This window comes from Gymnogyps californianus, chromosome 8, assembly GCF_018139145.2.
Source record: "Gymnogyps californianus isolate 813 chromosome 8, ASM1813914v2, whole genome shotgun sequence".
NCBI lineage: Eukaryota > Metazoa > Chordata > Aves > Accipitriformes > Cathartidae > Gymnogyps > Gymnogyps californianus.
This window is the reverse complement of record NC_059478.1, coordinates 26,094,654-26,107,597: the sequence shown is the minus strand read 5'-3', so window position 1 is coordinate 26,107,597 and position 12,944 is coordinate 26,094,654. Positions and strand designations below refer to the sequence as shown.

The 12,944-nt window shown below is 60.2% G+C and overlaps 1 protein-coding gene across 1 annotated transcript; it reads right to left on the bottom strand.

Annotated features, from left to right (window-relative positions):
- Positions 1-1,309: 1,309 nt before the first annotated feature.
- TSPAN1 (tetraspanin 1) lies at positions 1,310-6,016 on the bottom strand. The gene is made up of 8 exons (XM_050901224.1): positions 5,985-6,016; positions 5,751-5,815; positions 4,267-4,473; positions 3,765-3,839; positions 2,935-3,033; positions 2,428-2,565; positions 1,853-1,936; positions 1,310-1,578 (listed from the first exon to the last, which is right to left on the bottom strand). Exons 2-8 carry the CDS (start codon positions 5,805-5,807, stop codon positions 1,525-1,527), a joined length of 714 nt encoding a protein of 237 aa, XP_050757181.1. The 5' UTR covers positions 5,808-5,815; positions 5,985-6,016; the 3' UTR covers positions 1,310-1,524.
- Between the last annotated feature and the right edge of the window lie 6,928 nt (positions 6,017-12,944).

The following is a 12,944-nucleotide window of genomic DNA, read 5'->3' as shown; positions in this document are numbered from 1 at the left end:
CCCTGTCCTTCACTGCCACCGCCCCACAGCCCTCGCACCCTGCCCCACAACCGGGGAGGTAGGGAGCCTCATGTCAAAAATGGGGTGAAGCAGTCCTCGACAACACCCACCCCTCAAACCACCCACCTTCACCTTGCTTTTGAAATGGGGAAACTGAGGCACAGCAAGTGGATGCTCAAGGTGGGGTGGTGCCAAAGGCAGGGAGGGAGCAATGCTGGGGAAAGAGGGTGGCTGGAAACCCCCCCAGCCCACCCATGACCCCCCACCATCCCCACATATAGAGGGGATTGTGGGTGCATCACATGGGCAGCGTGGGACAATGCTGGGGGATGGAGATGCTCAGAGATGGGGCTGGCAGGACCCGCTCCCCCTCACCACCCCAAGCACCCCATTTCGGGTTCCTGGGGCTGATGGGGACATGGGCACCAGTACAAACCCCCCCAGAGCCAGCCCTGCCTTTCAAGCCAAGCTGCTGCTCAGCCCGCAAACCAGCGTTGCTGAGCAAGCGGCGGCTGTTGCAGAGGGCAGAGCAGGTTTGCGAGGCTAATGGTAGCCCCTGCCGCTCCCCGGCTGTTGTGCAAACACCGGGCTGCTTGTTTCCAAGCACCTGAGCAGGTGAGGAGCCACAGCAGAGGGGGGGCAGGCAGGCTGCAGGCAGGGCTGTACTGCCTGCATGGGGCTTATGGCAGGGGGGGCAGAAGGCAAGGCAGCCCCCCGCCCTGCTGCACTCCCCCAGGCAGAGACTATTTATTGAAGGCAGCACTGAGATCAACTCCAGGAAATAATTTGTATCCAAGATGAAAAATTTATTTGTTTTTCTTTACAGCATGGAGAGGGGCTCGGCCATGAAATGACAGGGGGTACGAGGCAGCTCCGGCCACCGCAGGGCCAGGGACCAACAGGGCTGTCTTCATGCCAGGGCAGGGACAGAGACCAGCCAGCACCTCTTTTAGGGGACAACACAGTGACAGGGTCAGGGCTGGCAGAAAATGGGTGTAGGGGTAGATACATCCCCATTTGAGGGTGTAGTTACCACCTACAACACCTTGGCTGGCCACCAGCCCCAGTTCAATGGAGTGATGCAGGAGGGCACGGGCCAGCCCCAGTGCCAGCCCCCTGCCCTGCCAGCCCCCACACAGGGACACCATGGGGACAGCGTGGGAGAGGTACAGTACATGCCTGCAAGGGTTTAATCAAGACATCGCTGTGCCACTGCCGGATCAGCAGCCCTGATCGGCCCCTGTGCTGCTTTATCTCCCAAACAGACCAAGCAGCTTCCTCCTCCACCCCCTTCAAAAAGCCCCCCCCCCAAATCTCTATGTACAGGCTCAGTGTGCCATATCAGTACAAAAATATACACAAACTCTACAGATCCCAGCTCAGTAGATCAAAACACAGCTATAAATCACAGTGCACAGGACAGCATCAGGCCCAGGGAGCGATGGGGTCCCCCCAAGAGCACAGCATGCCATGGGTGCACCCCAGCATGGTGGGGGGGGCAGATCATCTTCCTGCCTCGTGGGGTCATTTCTGATCCAGCTGGCAGTACAGGTACATGGAAACCGCCATGGCTGCGATCTGTGGATGGCGAGAGGCAAGTCAGCCCCCCTAAGTGTCCCACCCCAGCACGGGTTTGGGTCACAGCCCATAGCATCCATCCCCAGTGCACACAAGGAAGAAGAGCCAGGTGTGCCCAGGGAATAAGGCTCAGTAGCCACCCTGGGGCAGATGGTGGTCCATGGGGCTGCATCAGCCACCTGCAGCCCCTTGGCCACCGAGGCCAGTCCCAGCCCCACCACTCACTTCCAGGTACAAGGAGGAAGAGGCAGCACAGCGATGCTCAGGCACTCACCTCCAAGGCAGCGATGCCGGCTGCCACACCACCCACCACACCTGCATTAGTCTTGATTTCTTCCAAGATCTGACCAAAACAACCCTGCAGGAGGCAACCACGCAGGTGAGGACGAGCAAGGGGTAGCGATCCCCCAACCACTGGGGCACAACACCCCTGGGAAGAGAGGCATGGTTCTCCAGCCTAGAGCTGCACGGCCATGGAGAAGGTCTGGGGGCTTCAGGGGGCAACTCATCTCAGCCGCTTCTCAGGCCAAAGCACAGTATTGCGGGGGGAGGAGGGGAAGAGGCAGGGAAGTCACCCAAAAAGGCAGAGTGGTGCCTGGGTTCATGCTCAGCTCCAGGCATGCCACACTGCTGCAAAGCTCCCTTTAGGAGCAGAGCAATGGTAGCAGCTTTGCTTGTCTCCACCAGCGAGAAGCCAAGGCCACCACAGCTTCCCCCAGGACTTAAAGCCCATGGGACTGCCATGTCCAGAGCTGGGGCTGGAGCTACAGGACAGGTCTCCCTCCCCATGCCAGGGCACACCCCAAACCAGGCTCTGCCAGAAGGCAAGAGCTGCTGGCACATCCGTACCGGGACATCGCTTTGTGCGGCGAGCGTGCTATTGCAGGGCTGCAGGTCCTTACAGCAGGGGTCTGGGTAGGTTCCATGTTCCTGCTGCCACGGGGAGCCACTGAAGTCTGTGTAGTTATTCAGGCCACAGCAATGGACCTAAGAGGGAGAGAGAGGAAGGGATGGGGAGGGCATCCTGCAGGTCTCCCTCCTCCTGCCCCATGGAGGGGGTCACCCAGCTCAACCCAGCTCAACCCAGCTCTGGAGGCGTGCTCAAGGACCTTCTTGGGACCAGGATTTTGCCCCACACTCCAGCATGTACAGCTCTCACCCCAGCCATGGGACCGCTAGATCCCAAGTGGGTAGGTCCCAGGCACCTGGGAAGCTGATGGGGTGGTGACAGCTCAGCACGTCCAGGATTGCAATGGTGCCCCCATTCCCATCCTGCTGGCCCATCCAGGTGTGCACCACCAAGCCTGTGCTGGGAGCATCCTGACCCACAAGTGGGGGCCCCAGGGCTCAGCGCACCTTCGTCATGGTGACATTCCAGATCTCCGTGAAACTCTTATCCGTCCCGTACTTCTCCTTCAGGAGAGGAGTCACCACGGCTGTCAGCAGCGTCTCTGCCTGGAAGAAGAGGCAGAGAAACACCATCAGAGAAGGTCCTGGTGAGCACCACAGAGCCAAGAGCCCCCATACTGGTCTCAGCCCATGGGGAGGGGACCAACCAGACCCAGCATGGCCAGGAGCACGTCACACCGCATCCCTTTGGCCCAAGGACAGCTTGTCCCTTTCCCCACTAACTGGTGCTTTATGGCACCAAGGCCATTTATGGCCAGTGAATCATCTGATAAACAGCCTAACTGATGGAGCCAGGAATGATGTTTGCCCTGCAGTTGACTTCTCCAGTGCCTAATGAGGCAGTCACCTTTCTCCCCAGGTGTCTTCTCAGGTGCCTAATAAGGGGTTGAGTTTGCTCAGCACGAAGCATTAGGGACTTCCTCTCCCGTGTTGCTCCTACTATCTGAGGTGGAGAGGTGTCAAGCCTAGGCTGGTACTGGACTAAGGGGTTTGAAAGAAAGAAGCGGGCAACACTTGTACCATAACCCTCATTTCTTTAGGGCAATGGGAATCCCTATTCCCACCACCTATTCCCTGTCCTCATCCCGGCCAGGCCGCTCCAGCCTGCCTACGTAGCTGGTGCCGGCAGGGACCAGCATCCCTTCCTCCTGCAGCAGGACCCACCTCCCAGCTTCCCCATCCACGGGCAGCACTGGCAGCACCAGTGTCTTCTGTTTTCCCAAAGGGTAGGACAGGTCCCAGACTAGCCCAACCCGAGACTCAGATACGCCACTCACAAGACCTGTGTAGACGAGAGCCACCACGGCAGCAGCAATTTCAGCAATGAAGATGATCAGCACGACCGAGAAGAACTAGGACACAGCAAGGGGAGGGAGGTCAAAGCAACAGCCAGAGTCCACAGGGCCCCCAGGAACCCATCTGCTTCCCAAGGGCTGCAGGACCCTACCTCAGGGCTCAAGCCCTATCTCATTGCCTTCAGCTCTGCTCCAGGGCAGAAGCAGCACAACTTTAGGGTCCTCCAGCCCTCTGTCTGCATGGGGCTGACCTCTCCAGACATGCTCCAAGAGAGACCTCTGCTCAGCACCAGCTTCTACATCCTTTCACCCCTGCCCAGGGCAGATTTTGGGTCCAGCACTGCCCTTCCAAGGTCCACCCAGCCTTCCACCACATGGGAACATCCAAGGAGCACATCTCCACAGAGAAATCTGTCCCTCAGATCTCCCCCACCAGAGACCCAGCTCAAATGAGGCTTGATAAGGAGATAAGTCAGGTCCATACCATCATCAGGAGACACTTGCTCTCCTTCTGGGCACCACAGCACCCGAGGAAGCCGATCACCAGCAGGATGGCACCAATGACGATGAGGAAGTAGCTCACATTCATAACCTGCAGGACGCTAGAGGAGAGCGCCCCAAATATATCCAGGAACGACTGTCCATCCATTGTGATCCAGATGCCAACTCCCAGGAGGGTCCCACCACCGAGCTGGGAGGAGAAAGACAATGTCAGCTCCCAGGCAGGCAGAGAGCTGGGATTTGGGGAAGGTCCTGGCACAGGTATTTCTCCCCTCTGCAAGTTTTCACCGTAACAAAGCAAGACTTTGTGGCCACTGAGGGCAGCTCAGGGCGTTCCCACCGCACACTTGGAGCAGCCGGATGGGTCACTATCCCAAAACACACCCCACCACCAGCACATCCCCGGCTGTGGCATCGCAGCTGCCCCCTTCCCCAGCCCAAGGGGTCTCGGTGCCAGCAGCAGGGCAGAAACCCCCACGCAGGGCAGTCAAGCCAGCAGTGCCACCAGCCACCCCATGACCCCAGAGGGGCCCACATGGCCAGCTCAGACACTGGCCACCATCACGCTGCCACAAGTTCCTCCATCTGGGGAAGCTTCCCACTCACGCAGGGGAGCAGCTGAGCAGCCCCCAGCCCCAGACGCTCACACGCTCCTGGCAAGGTCAGCTCAGGGCTGCCTCCAGCCTGCCCCAGCCCTGCCCTCCACCCGCTCAACCTTCCCCACCAGCCCCAAGTCCCAGCAGGAGCTTTAAGGAGGGAGTGTTTCATCAGGGCAAGCTTGGAGCCTCTGCACCCCCTCTTCCCAAGGCTGTATCCCACCGCACCCCCTTCCAGGTGGCTCCATTGCTCCTGCAGAGCCAGGGTAGCCCTCAGGAGCTCCACTATGCTTTGCCCTGGGTGGGAGCAGAGGCTGTGTGTGCTCTGAAAACCCCCGACATCCAAGACCCCCAACACCGCAGGTCGCTGTCACGCACGTGGGCGGCTCCCCTACAGAGACATAGCCCCCCAGGCAGGGACCCAGCAAACGCCCCTGCTCTGGGGCACACAGCACCCCTTGCCAGAGCTTCAGAACAGGGAGGGACATGGGTGGCTGATGCAACAGCCACGGTCCCCAGAGCTTTGGTCAGAGCTGGGCATGCCACTGCAGCGACAGACGCCTGCAAGCCCAGGGCTTTAGTCCTCAGCTTGGGGCCAGAGACCAGATCTCACACCCCACTGGGGTCCCAGCAGCACAAGTCCCACCTACACCCAACTGCCCACATCCCCTGCTCCATCTTCCACAGAAAGGGACATGGAGGGGCAGGAAAGCCCACACAGGCAGGCTTCACCCACCCCATGCCTGGCTTAGGGTGCTCCCCAGGAGCCACTCCCGCAGACCCCAGCCCCTCATCCCAGTTTCCCACGGCAGCCAGGGGGGCTGCCAGGCTCGGGCACCCCGGGCAGAGACATCAGCTGGGGTACACTTACGAATATGGCCAGGTTGAAGAGGATCATCATGACCTTGATAAAGGTAAAGCACCCCATCTTTGCACCTGGGGAGAGCAGAGAGGTTATCAGGGGGAGCCCCCACCCCGGCAACAGCCGCTGCCCTCCTGCGAGCAGGGCTTAGTCCCCCTCCAGGGGAGCCTGGGGGCTCCCCACGGGCAGAGGGGGAGGGGAAACCCACGGGGTCCACTCCCCGAAAGGCCGAGCCCAGCCTACCTGAGTGGAGAGCAGCTCCCAAAGCCCCGACGCAGCCCGCCCCGACCGCACTGCCGCCCCCGCCCTGCCGCCGCCGCCCTTTAAGCGGGCGCGGTCCCGGGGCCGCCTCCGCCGCTGGAGCCCCCCGCCCCCGCCCGGCCCGGCCCCCACCGGGGCCACCCCCTGGGGATGGCGAAGCCACGCGTGTCGCTGGGTGCCTGGTGACTTGCTGCCCTCTGCCGCCGGAGCCGCCCGCCCCGGGAGACCTGGGTAGCCCGGCCGGCTGCTGCCCGCGCCCATCGCCGCGGCCTCTGGGCGTGGGCTGGGGGATGTGATGTCCCCGTCCCACTGCTGCTGTGATCTGACAGCCCTCGCGGGGCCCACACGCGTGCCCCTGCCTGTGTCCCCACTGAGTCCCCGCCCGACAGAGCCCCATGGAGCAGGAGGCTGGGACCCCCAGGATGGGGTCTTTGGGGGGCAAGGGTATCTGTCCCCAGGGGGCTTCACCCCATGGCGGATGCTGCAGCCATGGTGGGGGTACCACCCCGCTGCCCTCCTTCACAGGTGCTCGGCAGCGGTGCTGGGCACTGTGCTTGGGATTTTCTGGCGATGGACAGCCCCGTGGGTCACAGCCCCCTCTGCCACCCACTCCCAGCACGACCATAGTTGAGTCACCCCATCTTCCCAGGCTGATGCTGTGGGTGCGCTGCTGGCCCTGCCGCTCGGGACCACTCGAGCAGGCATCTCTCTAAAACCCACATCTCCAACCTCCTGGGCCAAAACAGAAGCAGGCAGAGGAGGGCACGGGGGAACAGCCGTGCGAGCTGGTTTGCAAAGGAAAAGCCAAAGCTGTACGGGCCGTCCCTAACTGTTGCACAGGGAGGCAGATTTTCGCTGGCGGGGACACAGCAGGGTGACGGCAGGAGAGGACAGTGACAGCCATAACAGATGCCAGTGCTGGAGCAGGTCAGCGGAGACCTGCCACTGCCTGAGGGCTGCCAAAAGTGATTTTTTATGGAAAGATGCTTTGAAACGGGGCTGGTTTCCCACAGAGTGGGGTTGCAACAGAGGGCCAAACAGCACACAGGGGGATGCTGCGTCCCCAAGCCTGACCGTGGGGGTGGTCCTTGCCCATCCAGCATGCCTTTGTGGCAGCGGCTCGTGTTGGTCCCCTCCTCAGCACCCACAGTGTGTCCCTTCAGCTTGTCATCAAACCGAGGAGCGACGCAGGAGGCCAGGGAGCTCTCGTCCTGCAACAGCAGGCAGCAAACGCAGGCTCTGGGTGCTCAGCACACTTTGCCGTGCACCCGGCTCCCTCGAAACCCCAGAGCAAATTCCCTGCCTGGCCATAATGATACATTTCAGGAGGATGAAGTCAGCCCCGCTGGGCTCCAGCCAAAGCCCAGTGGTATTTGGGGGAAGCCTTCAACCCTCCCAGACACCCTGGGTATTAATGCAACCTGTGCTGGAGCCAGGGGGTTTAACCCTTTACCCCTCGCTGCCTGCAGCCTCAGCCCTTCCCTACAGCAGCTCCCCATCCACTGCTGCCACAAAGCCGCTCCGAGTGAGGGGCTAAGCCTTCATCCGTCTCCCGAAGGGGGACCACTGCCCCCTAAATGCAAAGGAAGACCCCCATCATATTGCCCCTCTCCCAAAAGTTGCCCCATCCCAGCCTGACCCTATTCGCTGCACGCAATCCCCCCACCCCGAAAATAATTTTTGGCAAATATGTAAATACTCGCTCTCATTCCCAGTTGTTCCCAGCCACGGGGAAAACCAAAGGACAAGCTACGGGCTGCTCCACTCGCCTTCCCAGCGCCTGGCGCCGCAGCCTGGGGTTTGGCCGCTCCCCAGCGTCACCCATCTGAGCCCCATTAGGGAGCCAGGGCTGGATTTTCTGGCTCTCCAGGAAGGCCTGGCCTGACCACAGCAGGACGAGCCTGGTGACATTGCCGCATCCCTCCCACCTGGCAGGGCCCCACCACCTCCCTGCTGTCCCCATCCCCGCACGCAGCCCAGCTGGACCTCGAGCATCCCGTTCCCCAGAGCACAGGGATGCCTCTCACCGGGGCGTGGGTAGCACGGCTCCTCCCCAGCGACCTGGCCCTAGGAGGCTGAGAGCAGGAAAGTGGCCATAAGCGGTCACCCCCGAGGTCCTCTGTCCCCAGCCCGGCCGCTAGCCCATGCCTGGGGGAGTGTGGGAGCCAGGTACACATTGGTGTCAGGATGTAGCCATGGTGTCTGCACCAAGCACCTCTCCCTGGGCTTTTCTTCAAGGAAAAGCTGCAAGCTCTACTCCCAGCTTCATGCCTCTTCCAGCTCGTGTTCGCATTTTGAGCGTTCAAGTGCTGAATTTCCAGCCTGCTGACGATCCTGGGCCTTGGCATCCTCCGGTTAATGGCCAGGCTCACTGCGGGCACGGCCTCCCCTGCATCGGGACCCTCCTACCCAGGGCTCCAGCGAGGCAGTGCAGGCAGCTGCCGGGTGCTCCGAGGAGGCATGTCGGAGCAGCCATCCATTCCTCTCTACAGGCAAACTAGCCTGCGATGCTGACAAAGCATCTGCTTGGGAATAGGTGGGGGGGAACCTAAACTGGCATCTCACACCCAGCGGGGCACTGGGCACCCTGGCAGCCCTCCTGCCAGCGGGGCTTGCTGGAGCCTGCTCAGCCCCCTGCGTGAATTAGCAAACGCTAACGAGTCCAAGCAATCTGCCAGCCAGGAGGCCAGGTAGGTGCTGAGCTGGGCTCGCTTGGCTTAATGCCATCCACAGGGACTCAGCTGAGCACAGGGGACGTCCCCCGCCCCGTCCCTCAGTTTCCCTCCTGGTAAAGCATCGGGTACAAGCCCTGAGCAGGGCCAGCCATGGAGACGAGCCCAGCCCAGGACTGACGCGATTTCAGGGTAGCCCCAGCTGGGTGAGCTCCTTGCAAAGGGCTTTCACATGTGTGTTTTGGGCTGGCAGCATCTGTCCAGCTGTCTGTCCGGCGCCCAGTCACCTTGAGAGTGGTGGATGGATGGACACACTGCAATGTGCCAGAGATGAACCTGGCTTCGGATTTGCAGATGGAAGTTACTGAATGTTGCAAATTTGTGCTGAATTCATCACTTTCCGCCTCCTGCTGGGGAGAAATAAAAATCTACAGGAGCCAAAAGTTTCTGACATCTTGAAAATGAAATATTTCAGTTCTCAAGCTTTGAAAGGACTCAAAGCATTTTGGCCAGAGAACTGGGGAAATCACGGATTCCCCCACCCTGGGAGGGACCGGGCAGTGGGACCACACCGATTTCCCCGCGGCTGCAGCTCTCGCTTCAGAGGAATCCTCCCCATTTCTGTGGCTACGCGCAAAACCACAACTGAGTCCAAAAAATGGGAGCTGCCCCATCTGGTGCCATGATCTGTGCCATGCGGGGCCCAGGGTGTAAATACAGGGTGATAAGCGGGGCCTGCAAGCCTGTCCCAGCGGTGCATCCCCCCAGCGTGAGTCCCTCAGGGTAAGGATCCAGCCCTGTGCCTTACATAACTGATTTTAATCATGATGCTGTTGCTAGCTGTGTGTTAATAACGCAATTAAAGAGGGGCTCGATGACATCGCCCTGCCTGTGTATCGGGCTGAGCTTCTTCCCGTGCATTTACCCCCCGCAGCGAGTCCCCTCGTGCCTGCCCTGCCTCTGGCTGCCTGCCTGCACCCCTCCAGATAACATTTTCTTATTTCTCACATGTGTCCACGCCAGCAAATCCCTCCTGAATTAATTAACAAGGGCCACGCCGAGGCGCCAGCTGCTGTAAAGCCAAGCCGGGTGGGTTTGGGGATGCGGAGGGCTGCGCCGTGGGGTCACGTCAGGACAACCCCGTGCCTGAGCACTGATGCTCTTGGGGGCTGCTGCAGGCGAGAGCCGGGCTGTGAAGCTTTCGCCGTTGTCTCGCCAGCGAGGATGGCCAGGGCCGCCCGGTTGATGGAGCTTTCTTCCACCACAGGTCGGGGTGCAGGACCTGGCCCAGCTCGGGGCTCAATACCCGGGTGTGCTGGTGCCCACTGCCCAGGGAGGTGGCGTTGAGGGGCCATCGGTCCCCGGTGCCATGCTGGGGTGCCCTGCCTGGCACAATTCTGCCGGCACCCACTCCGGCAGCTCCTGGCACCTGCCGTGCTGTGAAGCTTCAACCCTGCAGAGAGGCACGGGAAAGATCCCCAGTGCCAGCCCTGGGCAGTGCCCCGAGCCTTTCCTTATGTTCCTCGGGTTTTTTCTAGCATCTCCCTCCCCAGGTGGGGGGTACTCCCAGCCCAGCCAGGCAGCTCGGCAGCGGTGGCAGAGCATGGCTGTAGGAGCGAGCGGCTCCCGGCTGCCCGCAGGCGCCACACTGGGAAGTTGTTTGAAGAAGCGCTTGGCTCTTCCTAAACCAAAACCCACAGGGGCCAGAGCTTACTCCTGGGCACCCTGGGAGAAAACCAAGAGGGAGTTTTCCTGCTCCTAAAGAGAACAGAAAGCAAAGCGTGGCCCCCTCCAAAGGGGGGAAACAGAGATGAAACCAAAAAAGCCAACTCCAAAATGTCAGTGGAAATCAAACATCGTTTCTCTCTGATTTCTGCAGCTGGGAAGGGCTCAGCCTGGTTTCACAGCCTCACTTACTCCAGCTGGGCACGTTAACAACTCTATTTATGCTCTATTTACTCAAAGATGTGTGGCTAACTTCCCCTGGCCACTGCCAGGAAGCATGCCATGAGTGTGGCCAGCACATCTCAGGGCCAGCTGGGATGGCACTGGACAATCCCTGAAGCAAAGCAGGGAGCAGCGAGGCTGCCCCTGTCACTTTGGGAAGGCCGGGACAGGCAGCCGAGGCCAGTGCCTGCTGAGCATCCCCTGGAGATGCTCCCACCAAGGGCTGTCCCTCCAGCCAGGAGAGGAGAGGGGCTTGCAGCAGGGCCTGGGGAGGCCAGCAAGGAGACGTGTCGCTCTCCCACCCCATATCCCATCCCAGGCTGTACAGACAGTGAGCAAAGGGGGGCTTGAAGGGGAATGTGGGGTGCAAGGATGCCTCCTCCTGCACACCCCGCAGAAAAGCAAAGGCCAGTCAAGTCAAAGGCAAAGCTCTCATTGCAATGAGTGCTGCTCATTAAGCAAAAAAGGAAGGATCTGTAGCTAATCAGGGCCTGACAGGCAGCTCCTCTGCTTGCTCAATAAATAGTAGTGAAGAGCTGAAGCACCTTTTATGTCTTCATAGGGTGCTCTCTGCAGGCTCTCTGCATGCCCTGGGGGATGCATCCACCTCTGGGCTGGAGTGAGGTGTAGGTTTAAATTAACAGTGTAGGGGTGACACAGGGTGAGGGGCAGCCCAAGGTGGGGGAGTTTTGGGAATGAGTTTTGGAGCTGCAATGTAGCTGGAGTTGGGGGGTAAGGGGTGCTCTGAGGGCTAGGGGATGTCTGGAGGCAAGCAACAAGGAGGGGCCCTGGGACAGGAGCCGGCCGTGCTGGGGAGGGATGGGGTGATGCTCAGCCCTATCTGGGCCAGGGGCAATGGGACTTGGCTCCAGCAGGAGCTGGTGCCTTTGGGTTTGGGGACCCTGAGGTGCATCAGGAGGGAAAGATGTCCACTGCTGGGAAGGAGGGATCCCACTCAGCAGCCTGGGAAGGGGAGATGGTGGGTGTCATGGCAGGGTGTTCCCCTGCACCAGAGCCCTGGGACTGTGTTAATTCCTGGCCTGTATATAGGATTGATCCTAGGATAGGATAGGTGGTAATATCAGATGGTGATGTACCCACCAGCCTCCCCAGCTGTAATCCTCTCTCAGGAGGAAAACACCTCCTCGCCTTTCCCCAGGCAGCCCCTAGAGCACTGGCACCATGCCCAGCCCCGTTTGGAATGACAGCCCCCGTGGGACAGGCTGGGGAGACCAAGCAGGGCTTTAGGCACACGGCAAAGCCCCTTCGTCCCCAATGGGGCACAGGGGACGCGACTGGGGCAGCCCCAGGCAGGGAAGCAAAACTCAGGGCAGGGCAGCGTTTGGCTGTTTGCAGCCAGCTCTGACTCTGTCCCGGCAGCTGCAGCAGCAGCACAGTGCCAGCAGAAGTGGGACGAGGGAGAGAAAAAGCCCTTTTGGTCCCCAAAGGCCAGCAGCTGGGCTGGATCTGGGCTGGGGAGCGGGGCAGCAGCGGCTGCGTGCTGCCCAGGGAAATGCTGCTGCGGTGAAATCCCCCAGGATGCTGCTGCCCTGCATGGTCAGGCCATATGCTGCAGGGAAAGGAGGGGAGAGTTTGCTGAAATTATGGATGAGAAGGGCCGTACATCTCCTGCATTGCTCTGCTGGCCTCTGTGCCTCGGTTGCCTCAGTTTTCCAGCCCTTCCCCAGCACCTGGGGTGCCCCCTTGGACCTCGTGCCATGCCTGCACTGCTCCAGCGCTGGCCCGGATTTAGCCAGCATGCATTTCCCAGAGCCCATGTTTTAGGTACCATCTATTTTTAGGATGCCCAACCTGCAGCAAAGACAAAAAGCAACTGCCAGTTCAGAGAAGTCAGTGTGAGAAGCAAGGACTTAAAAAAAACCCCAAGCCTCTGCACCTCTGGGAACATCACATCAACATCTTTGTGCCTCACGAACAATCAAATATTGGGACAGCTCGCCCATGCCCCAGTGTAACTGGATCTGCTGAGGCTCGCTGAGACACGAACCACCTCAGGGCAGAGGTACCCCCAGCGTGGGTGTCCCCCGGCTGGAAGTGAGCTGAGAACTGATGCTCTTGTTGCATGCAACAGCACTGCTGTTGCCACAGGCTGGCGATGTGGGTGTCCCCGCTGCGGTCGAGCTTGGCCCCTTCCATATGAGCCCTGCCAGCCCCCTCCGAGTTCTGCCCCACTATATTTTAACTGCTGCCTTGTTAATTTTTAAGGAGCCTTGCTGCATGCGGGAGCTCTTGCAGCACCGCCCTGCACTGTTTTATGGGGTGCCCAGCCCTTACCCCGGGTCCGGGGGACATTTCTGGGCAA

Coding starts and splice junctions, on each gene's coding strand:
- TSPAN1 (XM_050901224.1), bottom strand. CDS start 5,807: ATGGGGTGCTTTACCTTTATCAAGGTCATGATGATCCTCTTCAACCTG. Junction 3,034..3,764: donor CTCTCGTCTACACAGGTCTT/GTGAGTGGCGTA, acceptor CTCTTCTTCCAG/GCAGAGACGCTGCTGACAGC. Junction 2,566..2,934: donor GGAATGTCACCATGACGAAG/GTGCGCTGAGCC, acceptor TCTCCCTCTTAG/GTCCATTGCTGTGGCCTGAA.